General features: G+C 36.0%; 1 protein-coding gene across 1 annotated transcript; it reads left to right on the top strand.

Annotated features, from left to right (window-relative positions):
* LOC6033780 lies at positions 1–16403 on the top strand. Its single transcript, XM_038258037.1, has 2 exons — positions 1–482; positions 15704–16403. The coding sequence occupies exons 1-2, from the start codon at positions 469–471 to the stop codon at positions 16401–16403; spliced, it is 714 nt and encodes a 237-aa protein (XP_038113965.1). The 5' UTR covers positions 1–468.
* Positions 16404–22336: the final 5933 nt, after the last annotated feature.

Raw genomic sequence — 22336 nt, 5'->3', positions numbered from 1 at the left:
AGCGCGGTCATTATCAGCGTTCTTCTTCGGCTGAGGCTGCTGTTGCTGCTGCTGCCATTTCTTCATCATTATGCTGGGAAAGAACGAGACATCGGGCAGAACCGATATGTGTACTATATAAAACTAAAATGTCAAGAAGAGCTTTAATTCATTACGGTTTTGTGTATCGAGGTGGTAACACATGCGCGCGTGGCATTGAAATTAAGCAAATCTGAGACAAGTACCCGGCGTGTCGAGATCGATGGACACTGTTCAGCTATTAGGAGTGGATGGGCTTGAATAATGATTTCGAGCCAAGTGATTGAGCAGGACTGAGCCAAGACGAAAAAGCCCGGGCTTATAGTTTGGAAAAGTGGACCGATTACGGCGCGTGTTTGTGCACGATCCTTGAGAGTGTCTTCAAGTTAATTTGTGAAGGAGTTTTTTTTTCTACTAAATCGAAACCGGAATATCGACGAGACGAGCAAAATGCTGTACTTGAAGTGAGTGTGGTGTGGTTTGGTGAAACAAAAGATTGCTAATTTATGCCTTGGTTAATGCTGATCAATTGAATGGACGTTGTGTTGTGTGAAGAAGAGGAAAGGATTAGGCCTTAAAGATCAACAACAGCATTCTGTGAGTTTTGATTTAGTGAATCAAGCGAAAACTTCACAGGATATTCGGATAGATAAACGAGTTCTCAAATAGAGCGCATGAGCCATTCCATGTTACTGAGTTCACTGTCGGACTTGGCCTTCACAGATTTTTGGCTCTTCCCCATTTTTTGAGGATCTTCTATTTTTTTTTTTTTTTTACTCATAACTTTACAACTACACCTTCATTCGGTAACAATTTATAGGAAATCATCCAAGAAATCCGATAGAAACAAAATATTAACCCCCAAATTCTCTCCAAAATCACTGGAACACCCAAAGCATTCCAAACACGGACGACCAAGCCTCCCAAAATGTTGGAACGGTAACTTCAACTCGTTGGTTCTCGAGCATACTTTAACTAATTGGGACGACTTTTTTCCACTGATTTGTAAGGATGTCTAGATGATCTCAGAACTTTGCAGAACTCGATTTGATCAAATCTGTAATTTTTGCAATCAAAAACATCGTTCCATTTTTTTATCGCGATTGTTTCCGTGTTAACACGCGCCGTTCAGGTTTATAATGCTAATCACATCTGGAAAGGATCTGTTAAGCCGCAAGTTCAAACCATTAAAATCAGGGGTTACCAAGTTTTTTGATTTGCGGTTACAGTTTAAAGCTTTCCGGGCCAAATTTTAGAAAGCTTTTTTTTTACAAAATAGATAGTTTTTCTATCGATTTGATAAATTTAGAAAAAACCAAAATTATATGGATATTGAACATTTATGTCAAACAAATTTAGAGCAATTCCAGCTCAAATCAGGAATTTTTATGGTACTTTTGTACCCGACCCTCTCCGATTTTAAAATTACTGTATCTCGAAGCCGTTGCGTCGTATCAAAAAGTGGTCAAAGACGAACTTATAGGAAATTGGATGGGCTTTCTAAAAAAATATACTGAAACAAAAATACATGGCACTTCTATGAGATTTTTTGATTTTTATGTTTAGAAGTTAAATTTCAAGGTGATGTTACGATTTTTTTCCGTTCAAAATTTTTGAGGAAATAGCCTAAGATGTTACAAAAAGACTGACGAAAAATGCAGAATGGTATGTCTCTCCTAAAAAAATACAAAAATCAATTACTCAGACTGTTTTTTTGAAAAGTGGTCTTAACGTCAGAATTTTTAAAAATTGATAGTGGGAATCGTTTTCCCGGACAATTTCACATGAAAGTCTCCATATTGACCACTGTCCAATCCATGGGAAGATACAGCGGTTTAAAAAATAAAAATGTAGAAAAAATAGGTTTTTTGGTGGTTTTTGGCAATTTATTGTGGCATGTATTTTTGTTTCAGTGCATTTTTTTCAGAAAGCCCGTCCAATTTCCTATAAGTTGGTCTTTGACCACTTTTTGATACGATGCAACGGCTTCGAGATACAGTAATTTTTAAATTGCAAAATACAAAAATATTTAAATAACTTACGCCCTTCTCAAATATTATTTTCGAGTACTATCAGCTCCAAATACACAAAAATGGCTTATATAGGCCTAACATGTCTACAAAGTTTCATAGAAATCGGAGAGGGTCGAGTACAAAAGTACCAGAAAAATTCCTGATTTGAGCTGGAATTGCACTTTAATGAAAAGCCCAGCTTTAAAATAATGTTAAAATTCATTAACCATTAGATCATGTAAATCTTGTTCAGCTTCAACCCTCAACCTTTCAAAAAATTTCTTATGTATAAAAAAACTGCAGTTGAAATTCATGTGTTTTAATTTCAAACAAATGAATTTTCATGTATTTTCAAAGCATTTTCAATGTCGGTTAATTGATAAAAAAATCAATATAAATAATAATCAATCAAATTCGAATGATATCATGGATTGATATAATTTCTAAAATATATTCTTCAAATATGGCTAAATATCGAAAATATAAAACCTCATCATCCCGGTATGAGAATCAAACTCACGACCTCTAGATTGGAAATCCAGCACGCCGCTAGTCTAAACCCATCCCCTACCGGTCTGTATTCCCAGTGAGCAGATTTACTCTTTGAAGGGATCTGACTTTGCCGAGCCAGACAGGAATCGAACCCATCACCTTCCGCTTACAAGGCGAAATCCGAAACGAAAATAATTGTATTTTCATGCAGATTTTACTAAAAAAGTGTTTTAATTTTAGCAGAATTATTCACTAAAGGAGGTATTAGACTATGACAAACAAGCAAACAAACTCCCTCATTTTGACAGTTTGTTTGTTTGCTTGATTTTTTCGTAGAAAACGTCAACCTGCGTACATTCCGCTTTGTTTGTGAGGTTGACAAACTGTCTAATACGAAAAATTGCGAGCTTGTTTGTTTGTTTGTTTGTCATAGTCTAGTACCTCCTGAAGCATACTTGAATTTTGTAACATTCAATCTTTTTTCGACTATGCAAAACGCTGGTGAGTAATTCTTTACCAACTCACACGATATCGGGAAAACTTGCCCCGACCCCTCTTCGATTTGCGTAAAACTTTGTCCTAAGGGGTAAATTTTGTACCGGATCACGAATTCGATGTCCATTTTTCGATGTCTCGTGATGGAGGTGCGGTACGACTACTTCCATTTTTGAACATGCGAAATAGACATGTTTTTCATTAATTAGCAACCTTAAAAGGTGATGCGATGGAATTTTGTGTCAAGCGGACTTTTATGTAAAATTGAACGCCCGATTTACGCCATGTACTCAAAATTTCGAAAAAATAAAAAACAAATTTAACCTTAACATTTTTTGAGTTTCATACTTAGAATTTTTCGAAATTTTTGCTATATCAAAATTCCAGTGAATAAATTTCATTAGGATCAAAATAAAAAAAAATCGACATCAGGGATACCCTCTGATTCGATTTCTCAGGCAAAATAAGTATTTGTGCAAATTTTGAGCCAAATCGGTTAAGGTTTAGGGGTCGCAAAAATACCGTTGAAGTTTATATGTGGCAAATCGAAAAAAAAGTATACAGAAAAACATCGTTTCAGTATTTTGCTGCCAGGTGGCAGAACTTCTACTTTCTACTTTCTATATACCCGTTACATTCTTTCAAGTATATAAGCCGATTTCTTTTCTTCGCATTGCTAATAACTCATTAGGATCAACTCGGATCTTCTTGCACCCTTCGACAAAGTGGTAGGAAATCAAATTTCCTAGCAGAATCTCACACTTGAACAATTTTGGACGAGACATGCGCCACCTGCTGCCAAAATTCTGAAGCGATGTTTTTCCCCATACATTTTAGCATTTTTTCCCATGTAAACTTCAACGATAAAAAGCGACCCCTTAACCTTAACCAATTTGGCTCAAAATTGGCACAGTTACTTATTATTGCGAAAAAAATCAAACCAGGGGGTATCTCTTCAGATTTTTCAACATTTTGAATTATAATAAATAAATAAATCGGCAAGTCTGATATTTGGTACCACGAAAAAAGGGCTCTTTTCTCACGAGGTGCATTGAAATATTTCGTAGGGGGTGCGAACTTTGGCAAATGAAGAATTTAAATAAAATTTGATTAAAATGCCTGAAAAAATATTACAGCTAATCAAAGTAACAGCATTTCAACATTTCGCCTTTTTTGAGACGGGTTTTCCTGGGCTTTTTAATGCAACCGAGTGTATGAATAAAGTGGTACGTTCATAAAGCGATTTGAGTACATGGCCAATTTAAAATCTTATCAAAATGAGGCAAATCCTGGAACGTACGAAGCACAGAGGGTATAAGGTAGGACAAAAAATATACATTTTATTCTAATTTTCGATTCTCCTTGGGGTTAGGAATCTTCAATATAATTAAGTAACACAATTACGATAAAAAAAGAGTGTGCGATACTTAAAATTTTATCTATTCTACGAAAGTGTATCAAATCTCTTTTAACCTGCACATTCGCTATAAACCTTACAATCCCATTGTGAGAGTTCGTGGCTGCTGGGCCATTTTAATAGCGACCCGGCCCCCGGGAACCGATAATTGTGGTAATTATTAATGTCATGATGATGAAGATGGGTCTAGTCTCTTGCGCGGGTAAATATAGAACAAGAACCAGAACCATCTCACGCATCAACCAACAACAACAACCCAGAAGATACACGCGAACGTTGCCAATCGTGCGCCAGGGCCAGATTGACGAGTCGTGACCGCGAGCTTACATGCATCACCGGTGTGACCGTCACCAACCCCAGTGGTCAGCTTAGGCTAAGAATGTCTTAACTAGGTACGCTAGGACAGCCATCATCAACGAAGCAACTGTAAATGAATCTTGGGAATGGATGGCGCGCAAAAGTGCCGGAGCTCAGACACTTTCTTCCAATGGCAAAGAGATAATTTGACGGCTCAAGTTCATTGAACTGGTCCACTTCTAGCGATGGCAGGTATTACGATGGATTGCCAAATTATTCCACTGAATTAATTTTGCCCGGAGTGCCTAACGTTGAATTAAACATCTGCAGTTTAGAATCAACTTTTCTTCTCTTTTTTCATATCAATAAATCTATTTTCTTGTTACTCATTAACAATCTCATCCGTTAATTATGAATGATTAAGCCATATATGTTTTACAGTTTCTGTTTTTTACCATAATTGTGCTGAGGTGGAGCAAAACTAATAAAAAATGATGTAAATATTATATATAGTGATCAAATATTCTATCAAAATAACAAGTAAAACATTAACAACAAAAAATCGGAAGCATTTAAAAACCAAAATAATTTATTTTGCTATTTTTACTTTGGGACAGAAAAAAAGGAAAATTATCGCATCACCTTAAGATATATGAGATATATGAGAATTGCATTTTAACTTGACACCAAATGTCACTCAAATATAACTCATCGAAAATGTTTAACAAATGTTGTCTACGTTCATTGTCAATTAGTACAACTGAATGAAACAGCTCAACGACAAACAACAATCGTACGATTTGTTTTGAGATGTACGTACAAGTCAGGCTCAGCCCGTACTTACTTTTGCAGAACCGTTTGGTGTGATGTGGTTTGTTTTGACGCGAGATTTACGGATTTTCTTGCGTGTGTGAGAGGGGAGGTTATGTCGTTGTTGTTTTCCCTCATTCGAATGAAAAATAATTTCGGGAATGTGCACTTTTTTATGACAATTGTGTGCGCCCATTTCTATAACTTTCACTTCCTTGTGGTTGAAATCGTAAATAAAAATGTACTCAGCGGTGGTACAGATAAAAACGAAATTACAATCATGGCCATGATGTAGCAAAATTGCTTCTAAAAATAAACAAGAGATGCTTCATTGAAAATTTTAATTTACGAATAACGATAGAATGGTTCAAATTAGGTTTACAAAAGAAAACCACTTTACACCAATTTTTGCCAGTTTAAAATTGAAATAAAAACGGAAATAGAAATTACTACCATGCATTTAAATAACATCTCAATAAAAAAAAAGTGTTGTAAAATGCAATATTTACTAGTGCACGGTGTATTTTTCCGAGAACATTAAGATAAAAAATTCGGCAAATCTGATATTTGGCACCATGAAAGATGGGCTCTTACCCGACATTTTGCGGGGGGTCCGGCGAAATATTTCGTCGGGGGGTCTAGAGCAACTTTTTTTGGAGATTTTTTTTCGATTTTATAGGATTTTTCTTCAGAAAAGTTGATGGGTTCATGTTCATATCCATCAAATTTCCTATGAATTTGCATCAAAAACGGAATCGACGTAACACCTTATAATGTGGCCCTCTTAAACCTTGCGGTTTTGTCAACGGACCCACAGGCGTGTATCGTTCTTTTTGCGACAAGACTCCGCCTCCCGGGTCTCCTAAGTGTGAAGGTATGGCACGGGGAGAGGGCGCTGAATACCTATATTAACACTTAGAATTTTTGCGTCTGCCTCGGGATTCGAACCGGCGACCTCTGGATTGTGAATCCAGTGCGCGGTCCGATTTATCCTCACAGGCAGGCATGAATTTGCCTCAAGCGACTCTAAATTACATATATGACCTCATTTCAAAATTTTCCAACCCATATTTACCAGATTTCTAGCTTTCTCTGAAATAACCCCAACATCCAAGCTGAAAACCTCAAAACGGCAGAATAAAAATCTTTTCTTTGTACAATTTGTCATAAAAATACAGCAACAGATTGCCCGGATAGAAATTCGAGCTTAAACCATTGCTAAACTTAGAGTATTTCATTTAAAAGCTATTTATTACCCAAAAGGTTCCCAACATTATTTTGTTCTGCCATACAACACTTAAATATTTCATAACATTTTCAAATCAATCACATTGTAGAGAACAATTGTCTGAACAATTTCCATCGAAAAGTATCCATTTTGGCTCTTATAAGCAGAGATATAGGGTAGGGTAGTCATCAATGAGACACTTTTGGTTTTCAACTTTCAACGATTTTTCTATTTTTTTCATCAGCATGTTTTAATGAGCTTTTTGTTGCATTTTATTTCTTTTAGTGTGTTCTAACATTGACCAAAATATGAGATCGATCCGACATCTACAGCCAGAGTTATTCAACTGTCTCATTGTAGACGCACTTGGCAGGAACAATGAGACAGCTGGGGAACAATGAGACACTCTACAAAAATCAATACTTTTCTAGTAAAACATCATGTTTTTGTATTTTTCCATAACAGGTGACTTGCCTTGAACATTTTAGAACAATTTTGCCAACATGAAACTTTAATTAACAAAAGTTAGACTAAAAAGTATTTAAATTTTGTGAAATCCATATATTTATACCAAATAACTTTGTATGTGTGGTTAAATGAAGTTGAAACTCTATAAATATGCCAAAAATCACTTTCAATTCATGTTTTGAAAAATTTACATGAATTTTGAAATGTTTAATGAAGAAAAATCAAAGTGTCTCATTGTTACCCATGGGCTAAAATGAGTGGGGAACAATGAGACAGTCCTGGATACTAGGTATATTCTAAATTTTGGTCAAACCCAATGAAAGGACATTGTAGCCTAACTCAATCCCTATGGAACGTCGAAATAAATTTGAAGAAATATTAGTTTTGTTGTAAATGGCAGGCTACGAGCGAAAAAGTATTTTTTGTCCATAATTTACTTTTACACCCCAGAATCAAACATTTATGAATAACTTTTCAAGGGAGCGTCCATAACCAAAGCCACTATAATGACAGACGTGTATCCAGTAGACACACCTTTCCCTCAAATATGAGCCTGATTGGTTGAATCTACGACTTGTGAGAGCCATTTTATCATTGTTCCCCGTGTCTCATTGATGACTACTCTACCCTACCCAATTTCGTAAAACAAAAAGTGACTTTTTCCAAAATTTGTGGATTTAATTCTTATTCAAACGATGAACACCGCCTACTATGATATTTTTAAAGATTAAAACATTTTGCTGAAACATTAAACTTTTATAAAATTTTGGCGCAATTTATTGAAATTATTTTATTAGAATCATAAAAAAACTGAGCTTCATCGTTTGAATGGGAATTAAATCCACAAATTCACTTTTATATCACGAAATTGGGTATATCTCTGCTTACATTGAGTCAAAATTGATACTTTTTTAATGGAAATTGTTCAGCAAACTGTTCTCTACAATGTGATTGATTCGAGTTTTTGAATATTTCGCACATTCTTGGCAGTAACATGAGTGGAATAATCTATAAGCATTTTAAGATACTTTTTGCTTTTAAATTTGTAGAATAATGCATGTAATTTGAATTTTAGTTTACTTTTTTTGAACGCTATTGTATTGGTTTACAAAAAAATGGAAGATAAAAATTAAAAAATTAATTTAAATTGTTGGTTTCTAGAATTTCCTTATGAAATTGAAGTGCTACAACATTCTAACAATTTGGAATCAGCCAATCGATCCCTAATTTTGGGAGGTTGTTTTGAGGTCGAAAACTAATTGAAATTTGTTCTGCTAAATTTCTTACCAATTTTAAACCCAAAAGACGCCTTTCCTAAATTGAAAATAAAACGCACAAAATTCAATGTCAGTGAAAATGAGCTACTCATGAAATCAATTATCTTCGGCAGGCATGCCAGATTTTGAAGATTTTCGGGCACATCACAAAAACGCAAATGAGTTTAACTTGATGGCAAAATAATATTTTACAAATCTGTTTTTGGCAAAACAAGCATAACATTGTTATCTTTTTCGTGAGTAATTCATTTAATTAAAAATCATCGAATAACATGGCAAAACAATACGTTTGAGCATTGAGCCTGTGCTCGAAAATCTTCAAATGTGGCATCCCTGATCTTCGGAGAAGACTGTTGTTCAGGCTTCTGGCCGATTTTTGAAGATACTAACTACGCCTGCTTAGTGAAAATCGCGTGGCGTTACATTGCAAACTTGATTGTCTGAATTCCTCTGAAAAATCTCACTTCAGACTATCGAATCACGAAACATTTCTTTTCTCTTCTTCAGGGTCCTTAAGCTCAAATAAGTCCCCAAAAATGTTCTTATGTGATTTGATTTTTTAACCTAAGATGGCAGCAAGAATGGTGGTGATTAAATATTTATAAAAAGCATTTTGTATTCAAACATGCAACTAAGCACTAAAAATTTACTATAACGAGCCCCAAGTAACATTTTTTTCCAGAATTTCTACAAGAGCTCTTCAAGATAGCTACAGCATAGCAGTTTGGACCGCGGTAGAATAAAATTCTCTTCAAAACTTCTTCAGGAGTTTGGAAGAGTACTTGAAGAGAGTTTTATCCTACCGCGGTCCAAACTACTATGCTGTAGCTATCTTGAAGAGCTCTTGTAGAACTCCTGGAAAAAAATGTTACTTGGGGAGTTCACATAACTCTAATTTGATGTTATAGACGAGAAAATATAAAAAAAATGGAAAAATGTGTATCCGTGATCCAGTTAATCGAACTTCGGATAGGTGAAATCTAGACTTTACCAACATTACAAAAAAAGTTTGTTTTTCTGATGTTGGTACCTATTACCAAAATTATTCATTAAACCAGCTCCGAGACTTTTGTGAGCAAGGCTAATTACGACTGCCGGGTAAAATAAACATCTAGCCCATCGAAGTGTTCCACCGTGAAGCAGTACTTCTCTAGATGCATCACAATTTACCCTAGAAGCTTTCACAATTTACCCCGATTTACGGTGCGAAATTCATTCAAAGAAAACACTTTACTCACTCTCCGTGCGATCGTTTTCAATCGCTTCGCCGTTTCGTTCATTGGCAATAGTGCTGCTGAGAATGAAAATACACAAACCCTTTCCATCGCTGAATGAAGTGCAAACCGGCACTTGCTACCGCAACCGATAACTTTTGTTCGTTTTTGCCCCCAAAGAAATCACTCAACGCGCAGGCAAACAAAGATCGCGATCATCGATACCTGCTTGCCGTGTGATTAATTGAGCTGTCCTGATTTGATTTCGCGTTCCAGTGGGCAGGTGCGTTTTATATTACGGTGGAATAAAACAATAAAATCAAGCCGAAATCGATGTTAACGACGTTCTAACTGTTTTCATTTTCTGAATGAGGATAATATTTCAATTTTATGGAACACTTTTTAAGTCCAGCGAAAATCCGTTTGTGTCTTTATGCATGACATAATTTTCACACCAATAGTTATTATTTTGATTCTAAATTCACCCTTATAGCCATGGGAATATTCTAGCCTTGAACTTCAACAGTGTTTTGCGCTATTTTTATTAAAGCACTAACCACAATCGGCTGCTGTGCCGCAGATTGAGCGCAATAAACGAGTCTAATTAAAAATTCGTCTGTCACTTCTTTTTTTCTTCACCCGAGAGTAACGACTTGGGACTTGGGCGGCCCCGGCGACCAAAGCGGACTGACCACGGACCAAGACCAGAACAATTCCGAACGGCAAGGTGGTATTGGCGGCGGTTGGCCGCCATCGGGAACGGTTTGGCCGAGATTGCAGGAATTCTTTTGATGTAATAAAAATATTTTTTCGCTTCTGAAGGGGTGAAATATAAAGAGCATTGATGGATATCCCGGGATTAAAACAGGCGCGAATTATGCGACAGATGATATGCGTGGCAAAGCATAAATTAATCCACTTTGAATCGGTTATCTTGATTTGAGAGTGTCGACAAGGCCCTCGTGAAGCGTTTCTTCTTGTTTTGTTTTCTGTGAAATATAATATTGTATGATCATCAAAGGGACCATCCATAAACCACGTGGACACTTTTTTGTTAATCTGTTCCCCCCCCCCCTTCGTGGACAATTGTCCATACTAAGGCTACCAACTGTACGGATTTTTTCCTTACCATACGGATTTTCGAACCTCTTCGCGGATTTTTAACAGGCCGGAAGTTTTGTAGGGAATTTTACGCATAATACGGATTTGTACGGAATTTTAACAACTTTTTAAATCATTGAATTGCTTTTTGATTTGGTCAAAGCTTTTGTTAACTAGATTTTTTTTATTTTTCTGTGAGTTTGATTTAAAAAGAGAGAGTTTTCCGGGGTTTCCTCAATTCAAACTTGATTATCAATAATTCTAGAGTTTTTGAACTATTGTCTTTCATATGTTGATAGGACCTTTAAAAAAAACCATAGAATTGTTTTTTTAGAAATTCCTTACTAAATATATTTATCCATTTCCAAAGGCTTTCTAAAACTTGTGAAAACATTCGAACATTCGAAATAACAAATCTAGAGTTTTGTTAAAGGTCCTATAAACTGTTGTGTTTCACATGTTATAGGACCTTTTCAATAAAACAATCTCTGGAAAAGTGTTCGTGAAAACACTAAGAACGATATTATTCGTAAAAGCAAACTTGGCATTTCGTAAACTTTTAAAAGTTTAACAAAAAAAAAATGAAATACATATTGATTTGATTCAAATCTCAGTTTATTTTATGAATACTTTTAAACGAGCAAGTCATAAGCACTCTGATAGCATTTTGTGAAATTTGTTAGCTGTATAAAGACACAGTTTTATATTTTTAATTCTCATATTTATTACATTTAATTTATCTAAATAATTCCCCCCCCCTAAAGTGTCCACGTGGTTTATGGGTGGTCCCAAATGAAAAAAAAAAAATTAAAAAATAACTAACATTTGTTAATCTTCTAAGAAATTAATTCAGTTTTAAGAAATATGTCAGTGTTTTAGTGCAAATTCTTTATTTGAAAGCAACCTGATGCATATAAATTGGCCTGAGCGTTTTTGATGGAGGCCGTGCGAATGGAGTATAAAATTACTGTAACTTTATAACAATGTAACCAAAACAAATTTTATTAGAAGTTAGACTACCCATTCCTCTAATTTTTTTTTTTTTTTCAAATAAGGCCGATGCAAATATTTAAAAAAAGTTTTTGTCCCTCGGCCCTGGCCGAGGTCAAGGGGGGGGGGGCAAAAAAAAATTAAATAACAAGTCATAGTCTTCACATTTAAATGAAAAAAGTGTTTTAAAATGCATATTTAGAGGGTGACGATTCTCGAGATTTTCAATTTCCCGGGAATCGAGAGTTGAGTTTTGCAATTTCCCGGGAATTCCCGGGACCCGGGATTTTTTTTTTCTAAAAAAGTGACAATAACTTAAAAAGGAAGTTAAAAAAAGTGTCTTTTTAATGAATTCTGATAAAATTAATTCATATTAATCCAATGAAACGTAAATTTAAGTAACCTCATTATTTTGAGGAACTATTTCTACATTTTGATTTTTCCCTCAATCTACAAATACAAAATCGTTTCTTTAGCCTTTTGGGACTCGAAATTACAGTTTAAAATGTTTACGATTCTTCATTCGCACTGAGTGATTTTTCAAAAGTTGCACAAACTTGTTGTTAAACTTCACAGCAAAAAAAAGTGTAAATTTGGAAGGTGTAATTTTAGAAGGTTGAATATTACCTTTTTATTATGTATTTTTTTCAATTTAGACTGAAAATGCGACATTACACCAGAATAGTGGTATAATTACATATTTTCAGAAGTAAAATTACTCATTTTTTCTGACACATAAGATGTAACCTTTCCAGATGTAATATTACCATGAATTTTTTTTCTGTATTGTTATTAGATTTTTTGAAAGTAAAAAAAAAACTTATATATAATTTTCCATTTTTGCAATATGATAAATAACGACTCAAAACAAAAACTTTAAGTTGTTTTTTTCCTTCTTAAGGTCAACTGTAAATGTTCACAATTAGTGGACCCTAACTTTACAAATAAAGCCTGATTTTTATTCTCAAAATATAATTCAATATGCAAAATACAAAATGACTTATTGACATAAAAAAAAAGAAATTACATCGATACGATAGCGAAATTGACTTATTTAGAATTAGAAAAAAAAACAAGATTCTTAGTTTTGTTAAGCTCGAGCGAGGATATTATTACTATCTGGGACATCGTACCCTTTTGGACCTGAAGGGCCCTGACAACGCCCCTGCCGGTTGGTCTTGGAGCCACGGCCGACAGGGGTGTGCACAGGGCCTCTTTTCTCGCGATGGCTAGATCAGCAAACAAGAGCTCGTAGTTCAAGGTCGGCTCGATTTCTCAGTAACCAAAGTAACAAGACACTAGATCACTTTTTAAACTACTTTTTATTCACTTACTGTGTGTGTGTGTGTGGGGGGGGGATCTTGCTGGGCTGGCGTTTACTGTTGATCCTCGTCAGCGTCTCCACCACGTGACTCGTCCTCCGGATTCAGCGTACTTCCGGGCCTCACGGTCGTCGTTGGCCACCGCGGAAGGGACGCCCGTTGCTCGCGCTGGAAACCTCGGCGATGCGCTCGTGCTCGGGGCCAAGCGTGGCCCCAGGTTCTCGTGCAGTTCATCTTGGTCTTCAAGCTTGAATCGTATAGACAGCGTGGGGGGGGGGGGGTCTTAGACGCTCCCGCGGACCACGTGGTACAAATAACCTTCGAGTGCTGGTGTACAGTTCACAGGGCTGGACCGTGCAGGTGACTTGATGAGTCGGTGGGCTCCGGGGTCACTGGAGCGGCCACTAGAACACAGGTTGACCTTTGATGGTGTGGTCTGGTTCTGCGAGGCAGAACCACAAACCGCGTAACTTTTAGTTCACAATTACGGGTCCTGATTCGATCTTGTTCCCTAGTAGTAGATTCTCTTTTCAGCCATGCCCTAACCGGGCAGAATAGTGCAATCTGCACACTTTACTTAAAACGCTTGTTGGTCGACTTTCTGACCTTGTCGATCGCTGGCTGAAGTGGAAGAGAACACTCAAGATCAAGGGCATCAGAGAAGACCCCTCAATCTCTCCCAGATCATCTTTTATTCCCTTTTTCCTCTTGACCAGTGTCCACTCTCTTTCGGCTAACCCGCAGCATCTGAGACTTGAGTGTGTTAACAAACGGTTGGCTACGGTTTGCAGATACAGTGTGTGCTTGATTTTACTCCCTGACCTTGCTCTGATTTTAATCTGTTTATGTTGTATTATTTATTATTTTAATATTCACAATTAACATTAAGAAAAACATGCAAAACACAAACATCCCTACACAACAATTTCCCTACTTTAAAATACATTTCCCTACTCCTACCGGTTCTTAAGCGAACAGGAAAGATGATCAATCGCAACGGTAACAATATGAAAATTAAACTTATCTTGAAAAGGCTTTTCCCTCTTAGAAATAATAAATATTTCATTTCTGGTGTATAAGTGCTTAGAATGCTTCAAGGTTAATTTTGGGGTCCAAATTCACTCTCAATTATAGTTATTGGAAGTTTTGAAAAGTTAAACTTTTATAATAAGAAGATTAGAGAAGCATTGGTTTATTCAAGCTTGAAAATCGAACATTGAACATCCAATGTTCTAAACTATTTCGAATTTTTGAAATGTTTTTCTGATTAGTTTATTAATTTTGGTTCGATATTTATAAGTATAAAATTTCCCGGGAGTCTCGACCAAATTTCCCGGGAATCGAGAGGTCCAAAAATGGCAAATTTCCCGGGAAATTTTTCCCGGGAATTCCCGCTCGTCACCCTCTATGCATATTACACTAGTTCAGTTGTTTTGCAATCATCAGTTTTCAAAAAATCTAAGATCTGTCAAAAACAAAAATTGTATCGAAAAAAAAGATTTTGCATAGAAAATTTTCAAAGAATCTTAAGATTTTTTAATAAACCCAAACATGCTAAAAATGATTTTAAACGCAGGAGAATGTATTTTAATTTGATTTCAGCGGGTTGCACTTGAATTTTCATTGAAATTTTGAAGTTTATTGTAAAAACTATTTTTTTTGCCCCCTGATTTTTCGGGCCGATTTTGAAGGGGGGGGGGACAAAAACTTTTAAAAATATTTGTACCAGCCTAATCAGGGGGTAGAAGGATTATTTCTAAATAGAAATTTTCAAGGAAAAAAAATTACAGCCGATAAGTGAACTATTCAGAATACATTGTAAAACTTGTTTTGCATTTTTTAAATCAGGTAACCACAGTAAACTTTGGAAAAATGTATCCTTTCTTAGCACATTTCTATCATCGGCTTTTCAGAACTTTGATAATGATTTACAGCTTTCATGACATTTTGACTATTTCTGGATTACGTTTTCAAAACATCCAATGCGCCATGGGTTTCCTATGTATTTTTTTTAATAGCTCAAATAAAAACGAGCAAGCAACTCTCAATTGTTGATGATTCTGAAAATGTTATTTGAATAGCGATAAACTGCAAAAGTTACGAGAATTTCCCGTACTGTCCAATTTCTCTATTTTTTTTTATAATTTTGTGATGTGTAATTTTAGTTCTACCAAAATTCTTTGATTCACTTGTTTATGTTTTTCTTATACCATTTTTATATTTTATGTGTTTTGAATGATTAAATAAGGCGTGCTCTACCACCTCCAATCACCTTTTGCCAAATATGGTGTTTTTCTTATTGTCATGGTCACACATTTTAATTTTGCTAGTTTTACATTTTTCCATAAGATCCTCAAAAATAATTTTCAATGTTTATGTAAAAAAACGAAATGTCTGTTTCCCCCGAGCAATGTCGGAAGAGTTCTTCTTCCATGGTGATTTCCACAAGCTCGTTTTGTTAAAAATCTGTAAACATTTTAATTACAAAATGAGAACGAAGAATCAATACAAGTAAATAAACATTTTTTCTCTTGTTTTCCCTTATTTTCTATAACTTTTCAGATATTTAACAGTGCTGAAAATAATACTGCTGCTCATGCTGCAACAGACTCAGGCACAATTCAAAATATTAGGAATCACTTCCGGCCGGTCAAACAACGGCGATGTCGCACTTGTGCAAATCAAACCATTGCAACCAAACGTGTCTGAACCAGTCCAGTCTAGATCGTTTGGAGACGAGCCGATAATGATGGTGGAGAGCAGCATGACTCCAAATACCACAGTGAGAATAATATCGATGCCAACCGAAGCACCCGTCGAGTCCCAAACGAGCAAAATCATCAAACTTCAAATCATGGACTCGTTGCCGGCTCGGAATATCTCAACCCGGGAGGGCAAACTACAAAATTCCGGAAACCATCGAACGGACAACGACATCATCAACATCGCTCCTCTGCAGAGACCCACGATCGCAACGTCCACGCTGGCCAGTCCCACGTCCTCACACCGCCGGAGGGCCACCGGTTCCGTCAAACTGACAGGCGATTCGGAGATGTTCTTCATCCACAAACCCTCGTCACCGGCGCCCTTCAAAAAGCAGCACCAAAGCAAGGAAAACGACGTGATTGCCGACTACGTGATCCAACGGTACAAACGCCGGAAGTACAAGTCCAAGTGTCGCTGCGAGCGAATCTGGAACTGTCCGCGGATTCAGATCTCGATCGCGAGGTGCGCCCCCGACTATTTTATGTGCTGCTTCTAGGCTCATAACGGAGTGCGCCAATGAGTGGAGGGCAGAATTTTAACAGTGATAAATTAGACCTAGCCTCGTATTTATAACTATTTATGAAATAAAAGAAGATGAACAAGAAACATTCCAACTGTACCGCAAGCTGAACCCGTTTCTCATTCGCAAGAAAGAACGCCCAAAATTGGAGGTAGAATTTGGGGCCAATAAAGTTTGTTCGCTTCTAACCCTTTCAGGAATGGCTTTTCTTAAAACTTAGAGATTATGCTTTGATAAATCTGCATTTCATTTGAATTGATTTACAAAATAAAAAGCGCACAATAAAAGAGTAAGTAAATGGCTAATAAGAATTCATAAGCAAGCAGCCTATCCTACTTACGTCAGTGAGTAGGTACAAATCCACATTGGCACATTTACATTGTTTTTGTTCTTCTTATATGTAATGTTATCTGACATTGGAGACTCAAAGTGGATTTATCGTTGAAAATTTTATTTCCCAAACAGAAATCTAAATAAGGCACTTGATTAATTTTGGCTAAAGATGTGTTTGAAACAAACCACTAAAAAGTACAATTGAACCACCAACTAAAATAACCTTGCGTCTCCACACTACACAATCTGAATACGCGTAAATATAATAAGTAATCTTTACCTTGGTTAATTGTAGCTAAATTTAGCAAAATGTGTCAAGAAATCAGCATTGCATTCGTCTTACAGAGTAGCACATGTATCTTCACAACATAAAATTAATTTAATCAGCTTCCAACTAACCGTACAATGATCTGAAACCCAGAGCGCACCTCTGAAAAATAAAGGAAAGTGCTATGAAACTGTTAGGAGCTACAGCATCTATCTACAGGCGTATTCTCAAAAGCTCTTTCAACTCTTCGTCTCTCTAGAGCTTATGCAAGAAATAAGGTAGTTTTATCAGCTGTAAAACACTAACGCCCAAAAACAATTTGCTGCTTCGAATTACTCTATGATTAAATTATTCATTCACCGTCTCCATCTAAAATGGTCAGGCTGCATAAACTTTACATAATAGATATGGTGGTGTAATAAATTCTTTGAAAATTCTGCGGAATGTACTCTTTGACAATGTTGTTTCTTCAAACACAGTCTACATCTGCATGAATTTAATAAAATAAGCAATCGACATTAACTAGAGAAGTAATTGTAAAAATTTCACTTCCGATATTGTTACATTTATGGTAAAAAAAGGTCTTACTTTGTTGTAAATCATTTTGTAGCCAAAAAAAAGCTAAGTATATGACCGCACAATATTTCGAAACACATGATTCAATAATACGAACAGAATGGAATGGAATCATACTGAGCTTTTACAGAAGTGTTCACTTAAAGCACCATGCGTCTTCAGCAAAATATACTGAGCACTCATTTCTATGAAGAAGCATGATTCGATTGATGTACTGAAATCTGATCTGTTTTTTTTTTTTTTTCAAAGAATCATATCATAAAAAAAAATCAGCAAATTGTCACTGTCGTGCATTTTGGCCAAAGTTGAGTTAAAAACGCCATTTTGTTCAGCTGACAATGGCTGGCATTTTGTTCAGCTGCGAAAATTTTGGTACCCTTACATGTAAAGGTAATTGCTGTAATTTTCAAGTTATCGCAGTTTTAGTAGAAAAAATCGATGTTTTCCCGTTTTCGTCATTTTCCCATTTTTGCGCGGGGTGCGTCGAAAACCCAGTTTTTATTTAAAAAAATCGTATCTCAGAATATTGAAAACATAACTTTACAATTTTTTAATAAATTATGTAAAATTTTCCGAGGAATCAGGTAAAAATATTTTCAGACATAGGCTCTTTCGGCCCGAGACCTTCAAAACAGCATTTTAAGTTTCCACCGTCTTACTATTTTTCACACCTTCTATCGGATGTGGAAGTAAAACGTCGGTCCCGGTCTTGGTTGTTGTTAGGCCGTTAAATCATTCCAGGTGGAGGAGTCAAATCCATGCCATAAGTGCAAACAACACAACACACGGTGGAATCGCTGGTGGTGGTTGGACTTGCAATCCAAAGGTCACCAGTTCGAACCCTGGGATAGAAGGTTCCTTGGAGTAGAAAGAGTTTTGGGTGCTCTCCCCACTCAAGCCTTCGGACTCCAAGATTCTAATCTAATCTAATCTAATCTAACACAAACGCAGCCAGTCCGATGAAAGCATGCTGGAAAGTCTTGTGATTAGGTTACGCCCAAGCACTTTTCTTGTCAATATTAATAATTGCAATACATCCGAGATCACCCGAAAATGTAATACAAAAATTAAAGCGGCCAGCCCTACTGCGTTGTGTTTACCGCAGAGAGGATTCTGTGAACGGATCACATTCCACAGAATCTACAGGGGAGGAAGGATGCGTGGACATACCGTACCAAACGCTCCGGATCAGTTAGGTGTGGTGTGTTAGTGTAAATTTGGCAGATAATTATATTTTTAGGGGGAAGTGGAACTGGGCAAAATGGGATTAAGGAATGGGAAAGTGAGGAAGGGGTAGGAGGGCTATTGAATTTATAGTATAATAATATAAGGGAATATAATTATTTAGCAAATAATGATGGAAAACTCTCACCAAGAATCAGCAAATCCAGCCAGATTGTGTCCCAACCTGCAGCTTCTAAGTTCTTAGGAGCCGCTAATCCGACCGCATCAAATCAGCCAAGATTTCCTCGTCATCTGCGCGATTGAGGCTCTATTCCAGGTCAGCGACGTCTTCCCGGACATGCAGAAACGCATCGCGAATCCCGGATATCTCCACCATCTCCACCTTGTCCACTGCCACTCACAAGTTCGTCTAGAATTAGCCGATAAGAATTTGACGGAAAGCCTTAGAAGACGAAAACACGCGGAGCGAAAACTGTTAAGAGTGGAGAAACAGATTTAAATATTTAAAATTTGATTAATTTTATGAATTTTTGTGCCCATTGTCATCCATAAAGTATGTCACGCAAAAATCGGCCAAAATTAACCCCCCCTCCCCCCTATGTCACACTTTGTCACACAAAGTTGAACCCACCCTCAAAAAGTACGTCACATTTTGCCAGACCCCCTTGTTTTCGATGGGATTTTTTTTATAGTTTTTATATCTTTAAACTCTCATAATTTTGGTATTTTTTCCAATTTTAATATGAAAAAAATGTCTAATTATTTATTTTTTAGAATAAACATTACGAAACAAAAAACAGTTTTGTATCTTTTAAAAATTATAAGACCTGGTATAACATTCAAGTATTAAAAAATCTTGAAAACTGTTTTTCACAGCTTTGTATCTAATAAGTTCAAACCATTTATAGCAGTTTTCTTATGAACACCCTGCTTTCAAAGCATTTATTTTTATCAAGCAAGAATTTGCAAAATATTGAAGCTCCAGCTGCAAAAAAATGTGACTATATAATAAATTATAATGTGATACCGTCATCAGGGGTAACATTGGGTCTGGGGGTGAGTTTTGGGTCATACAAAAATGCAGAAATTTGTATGATCCAATCTCACCCCTCAGACCCAATGTCACCCCTGATGACGGTTCTTCTAAATAATAGTAAGCAAACAATTTTAGAAACGAGGATTTAACTTAATTGTGTACATTTCGAATTAATATTATGCAATCATAAAAAACAACCTAGCGTGACGTCACAGTCTCGCAAACCCCCCCTCCCCCCTTGGTCACATCTTGTCACACCTACGGTAACCCCCTAAGAGCGTACGTACTTTATGGATAACGCCTAGATTGAAAGAATTGAAGGAACAAAGATTTGAATGTGTGTTAAAAAATTTAGTTGAGGTACTCGTGTTTATTATTGTTTAAATTGCGTGCTCTAGTTTATGTCAAACAAAAAAACGATTTTTTTTCCCTACAAAAATAAAGTTACTTACGGCAAGATCACGTTTAATTGAATAATTTGGAAACTAATTATTTCAGAATTCGACGATGGAAGATTTGTAGACTTGATAATTAGAAGAATTGATTTTTTAAAATATTTTTTCAATTTTATTGTTTGAAAAGCCTTCGGACTCCAAGATTCGAGCAGAAACTTGCAATAGAGACCACAAAAGACCTGGGGGTCGTTAAAGTGGATGGTTTGATTTTTTTTTTTTTTGATATTTTTTTCTCAAATAATCACCTTTCTTTTGCGTCTAAGACAGCCAAAATCGGATGAAATGACGCGGAGATATGAATTTTTGAAAAATGAGGTTTTTTTACGAAAATTGACATTTTTCGGACCACCCTAACACGGCGAAGGTCACCCTAATGGCCAAACAAAAAAATACGGGTGTAATTATTTCGGCCAAGGAACTCCCAGAAAAATTTTGAGCCCGATCAGAGAACATTTTTTAGAATCATGCTGTTTTCGTGGGGAATTGATGTACAGTCATCCCACATATTCGGAACACCCACAAATTTGGAACACTTTTGTGATAATTTGTCAATAGCATGCCAAATCCAGCTTTTCACTCGACCCTTCTATTTTTAGGACCTTAGGCTGGTACAAATGTTATTTAAAGTTTTTGTCCACCACCCTCCCTTCAAAGTTGGCCCGAAAAATCAGGGGGCAAAAAAATATGTTTTCAAAAAACTTCAATATTTTTATGCAAATTTAAGTGCAATTAGTTAAAATCAATTTAAAATGAATTCCCCTGCGTTTAGAATCATTTTTAGCATGTTTGGGTTGATTTATAAATCTTTTGAATTTTTGAAAATTTTCGATGTCTACTATCGCTAAAGTTTTTGTTTTCGTCAAATTTTAAATTTTTTGAAAACTTTTATTGCAAATCAACTGAACTAGTGTAAAATACATTTTAAAACGCTTTTGCATGCAAATGTTGAAACTATCGCATGTTATTTTAATATTTATATTTTTTTATTTTTTTGCCCCCCCCCCTCGGCTCCGTCCAGAGCCGAGGGACAAAAAGTTTTAAAAATATTTGCATCGGCCTTTTTTGGACATTTTCTTGCTATTTCACTAGTAAAAGTAGTACTTTTTGAACAAAAAACTTCACTTCAAGACTTTTTTATCCAGAGCAGCAAAACACTGCCTCAAAATTGCCTGTTCCATGATTGTGGAATGTTATTGTACCTCCCACAATTGTGGAACACCTGAATTTAACTGATATTTTCACAAAAAAAGTTATCAGACCATGAATAAAACATCACTAAGCTTTAGTGAAACTGGTTGCAGTGTGCGAAGTCATTATTTTGTTACAAATATGTATTCCAGGAATGATCCAAAGTTTGTTTACATCCGTAAAAAAAAGTGTTCCGAATTTGTGGATTTCAAGGGTCAAAGTTTTCTTGATGTAAAAGTAAAAATTTGCAGTTGTTCGATACAGCATTCAAAAGATCGCATGAAAAGCTTCCAAATGATGGTAAAAGCGAATTATTAAGTTCAATTACTGATTTGCTATGATTTTGTGAACATTGGCCGATCTGTAAACTGTTCCGAACATAGGGGATGACTGTATAACGTTCTAAAAAATTTTACAGTTTAGTTACGAAAAAGGCGGAGTACTTAAGAGCGAGTTTTTCACCAGTGTGTAACAGGTCGTATCGAGGTGCTCTGATTTGGATGAAACTTTCAGCGTTTTAGCGTTTCAGCATTAAAGTTTGAGGACCAAAAAACATGAAAAATAAAAAAAAAATTGCTCTCATTCGCGTAAAACTTCTCCAATTCCAACTCTCGTAGATGCCTTCAAATGGTCTCTTGAAGCACTTCAAAATGTGCTATATACATCTAAGATTGGTTTGACTTTTTCTCATTGCTTTTGCAAATTACTGTTAAAAATTGATATTTTTAAAACCTTAATATCTTTTTGCAACAGCCTCCAACACCTATGGCTGCATCCATAAAGTACGTCACGCAAAAATCAGCCAAAATTTACCCCCCCCCCCTCAGCCCCTTTTCCACGCTTTTCCTATACTTATTACATGCAATGT

This window comes from Culex quinquefasciatus, chromosome 2, assembly GCF_015732765.1.
Source record: "Culex quinquefasciatus strain JHB chromosome 2, VPISU_Cqui_1.0_pri_paternal, whole genome shotgun sequence".
NCBI classification, from domain to species: domain Eukaryota; kingdom Metazoa; phylum Arthropoda; class Insecta; order Diptera; family Culicidae; genus Culex; species Culex quinquefasciatus.
The sequence above is the reverse complement of the archived record's forward strand: the minus strand, read 5'-3'. Positions and strand labels throughout refer to the sequence as shown.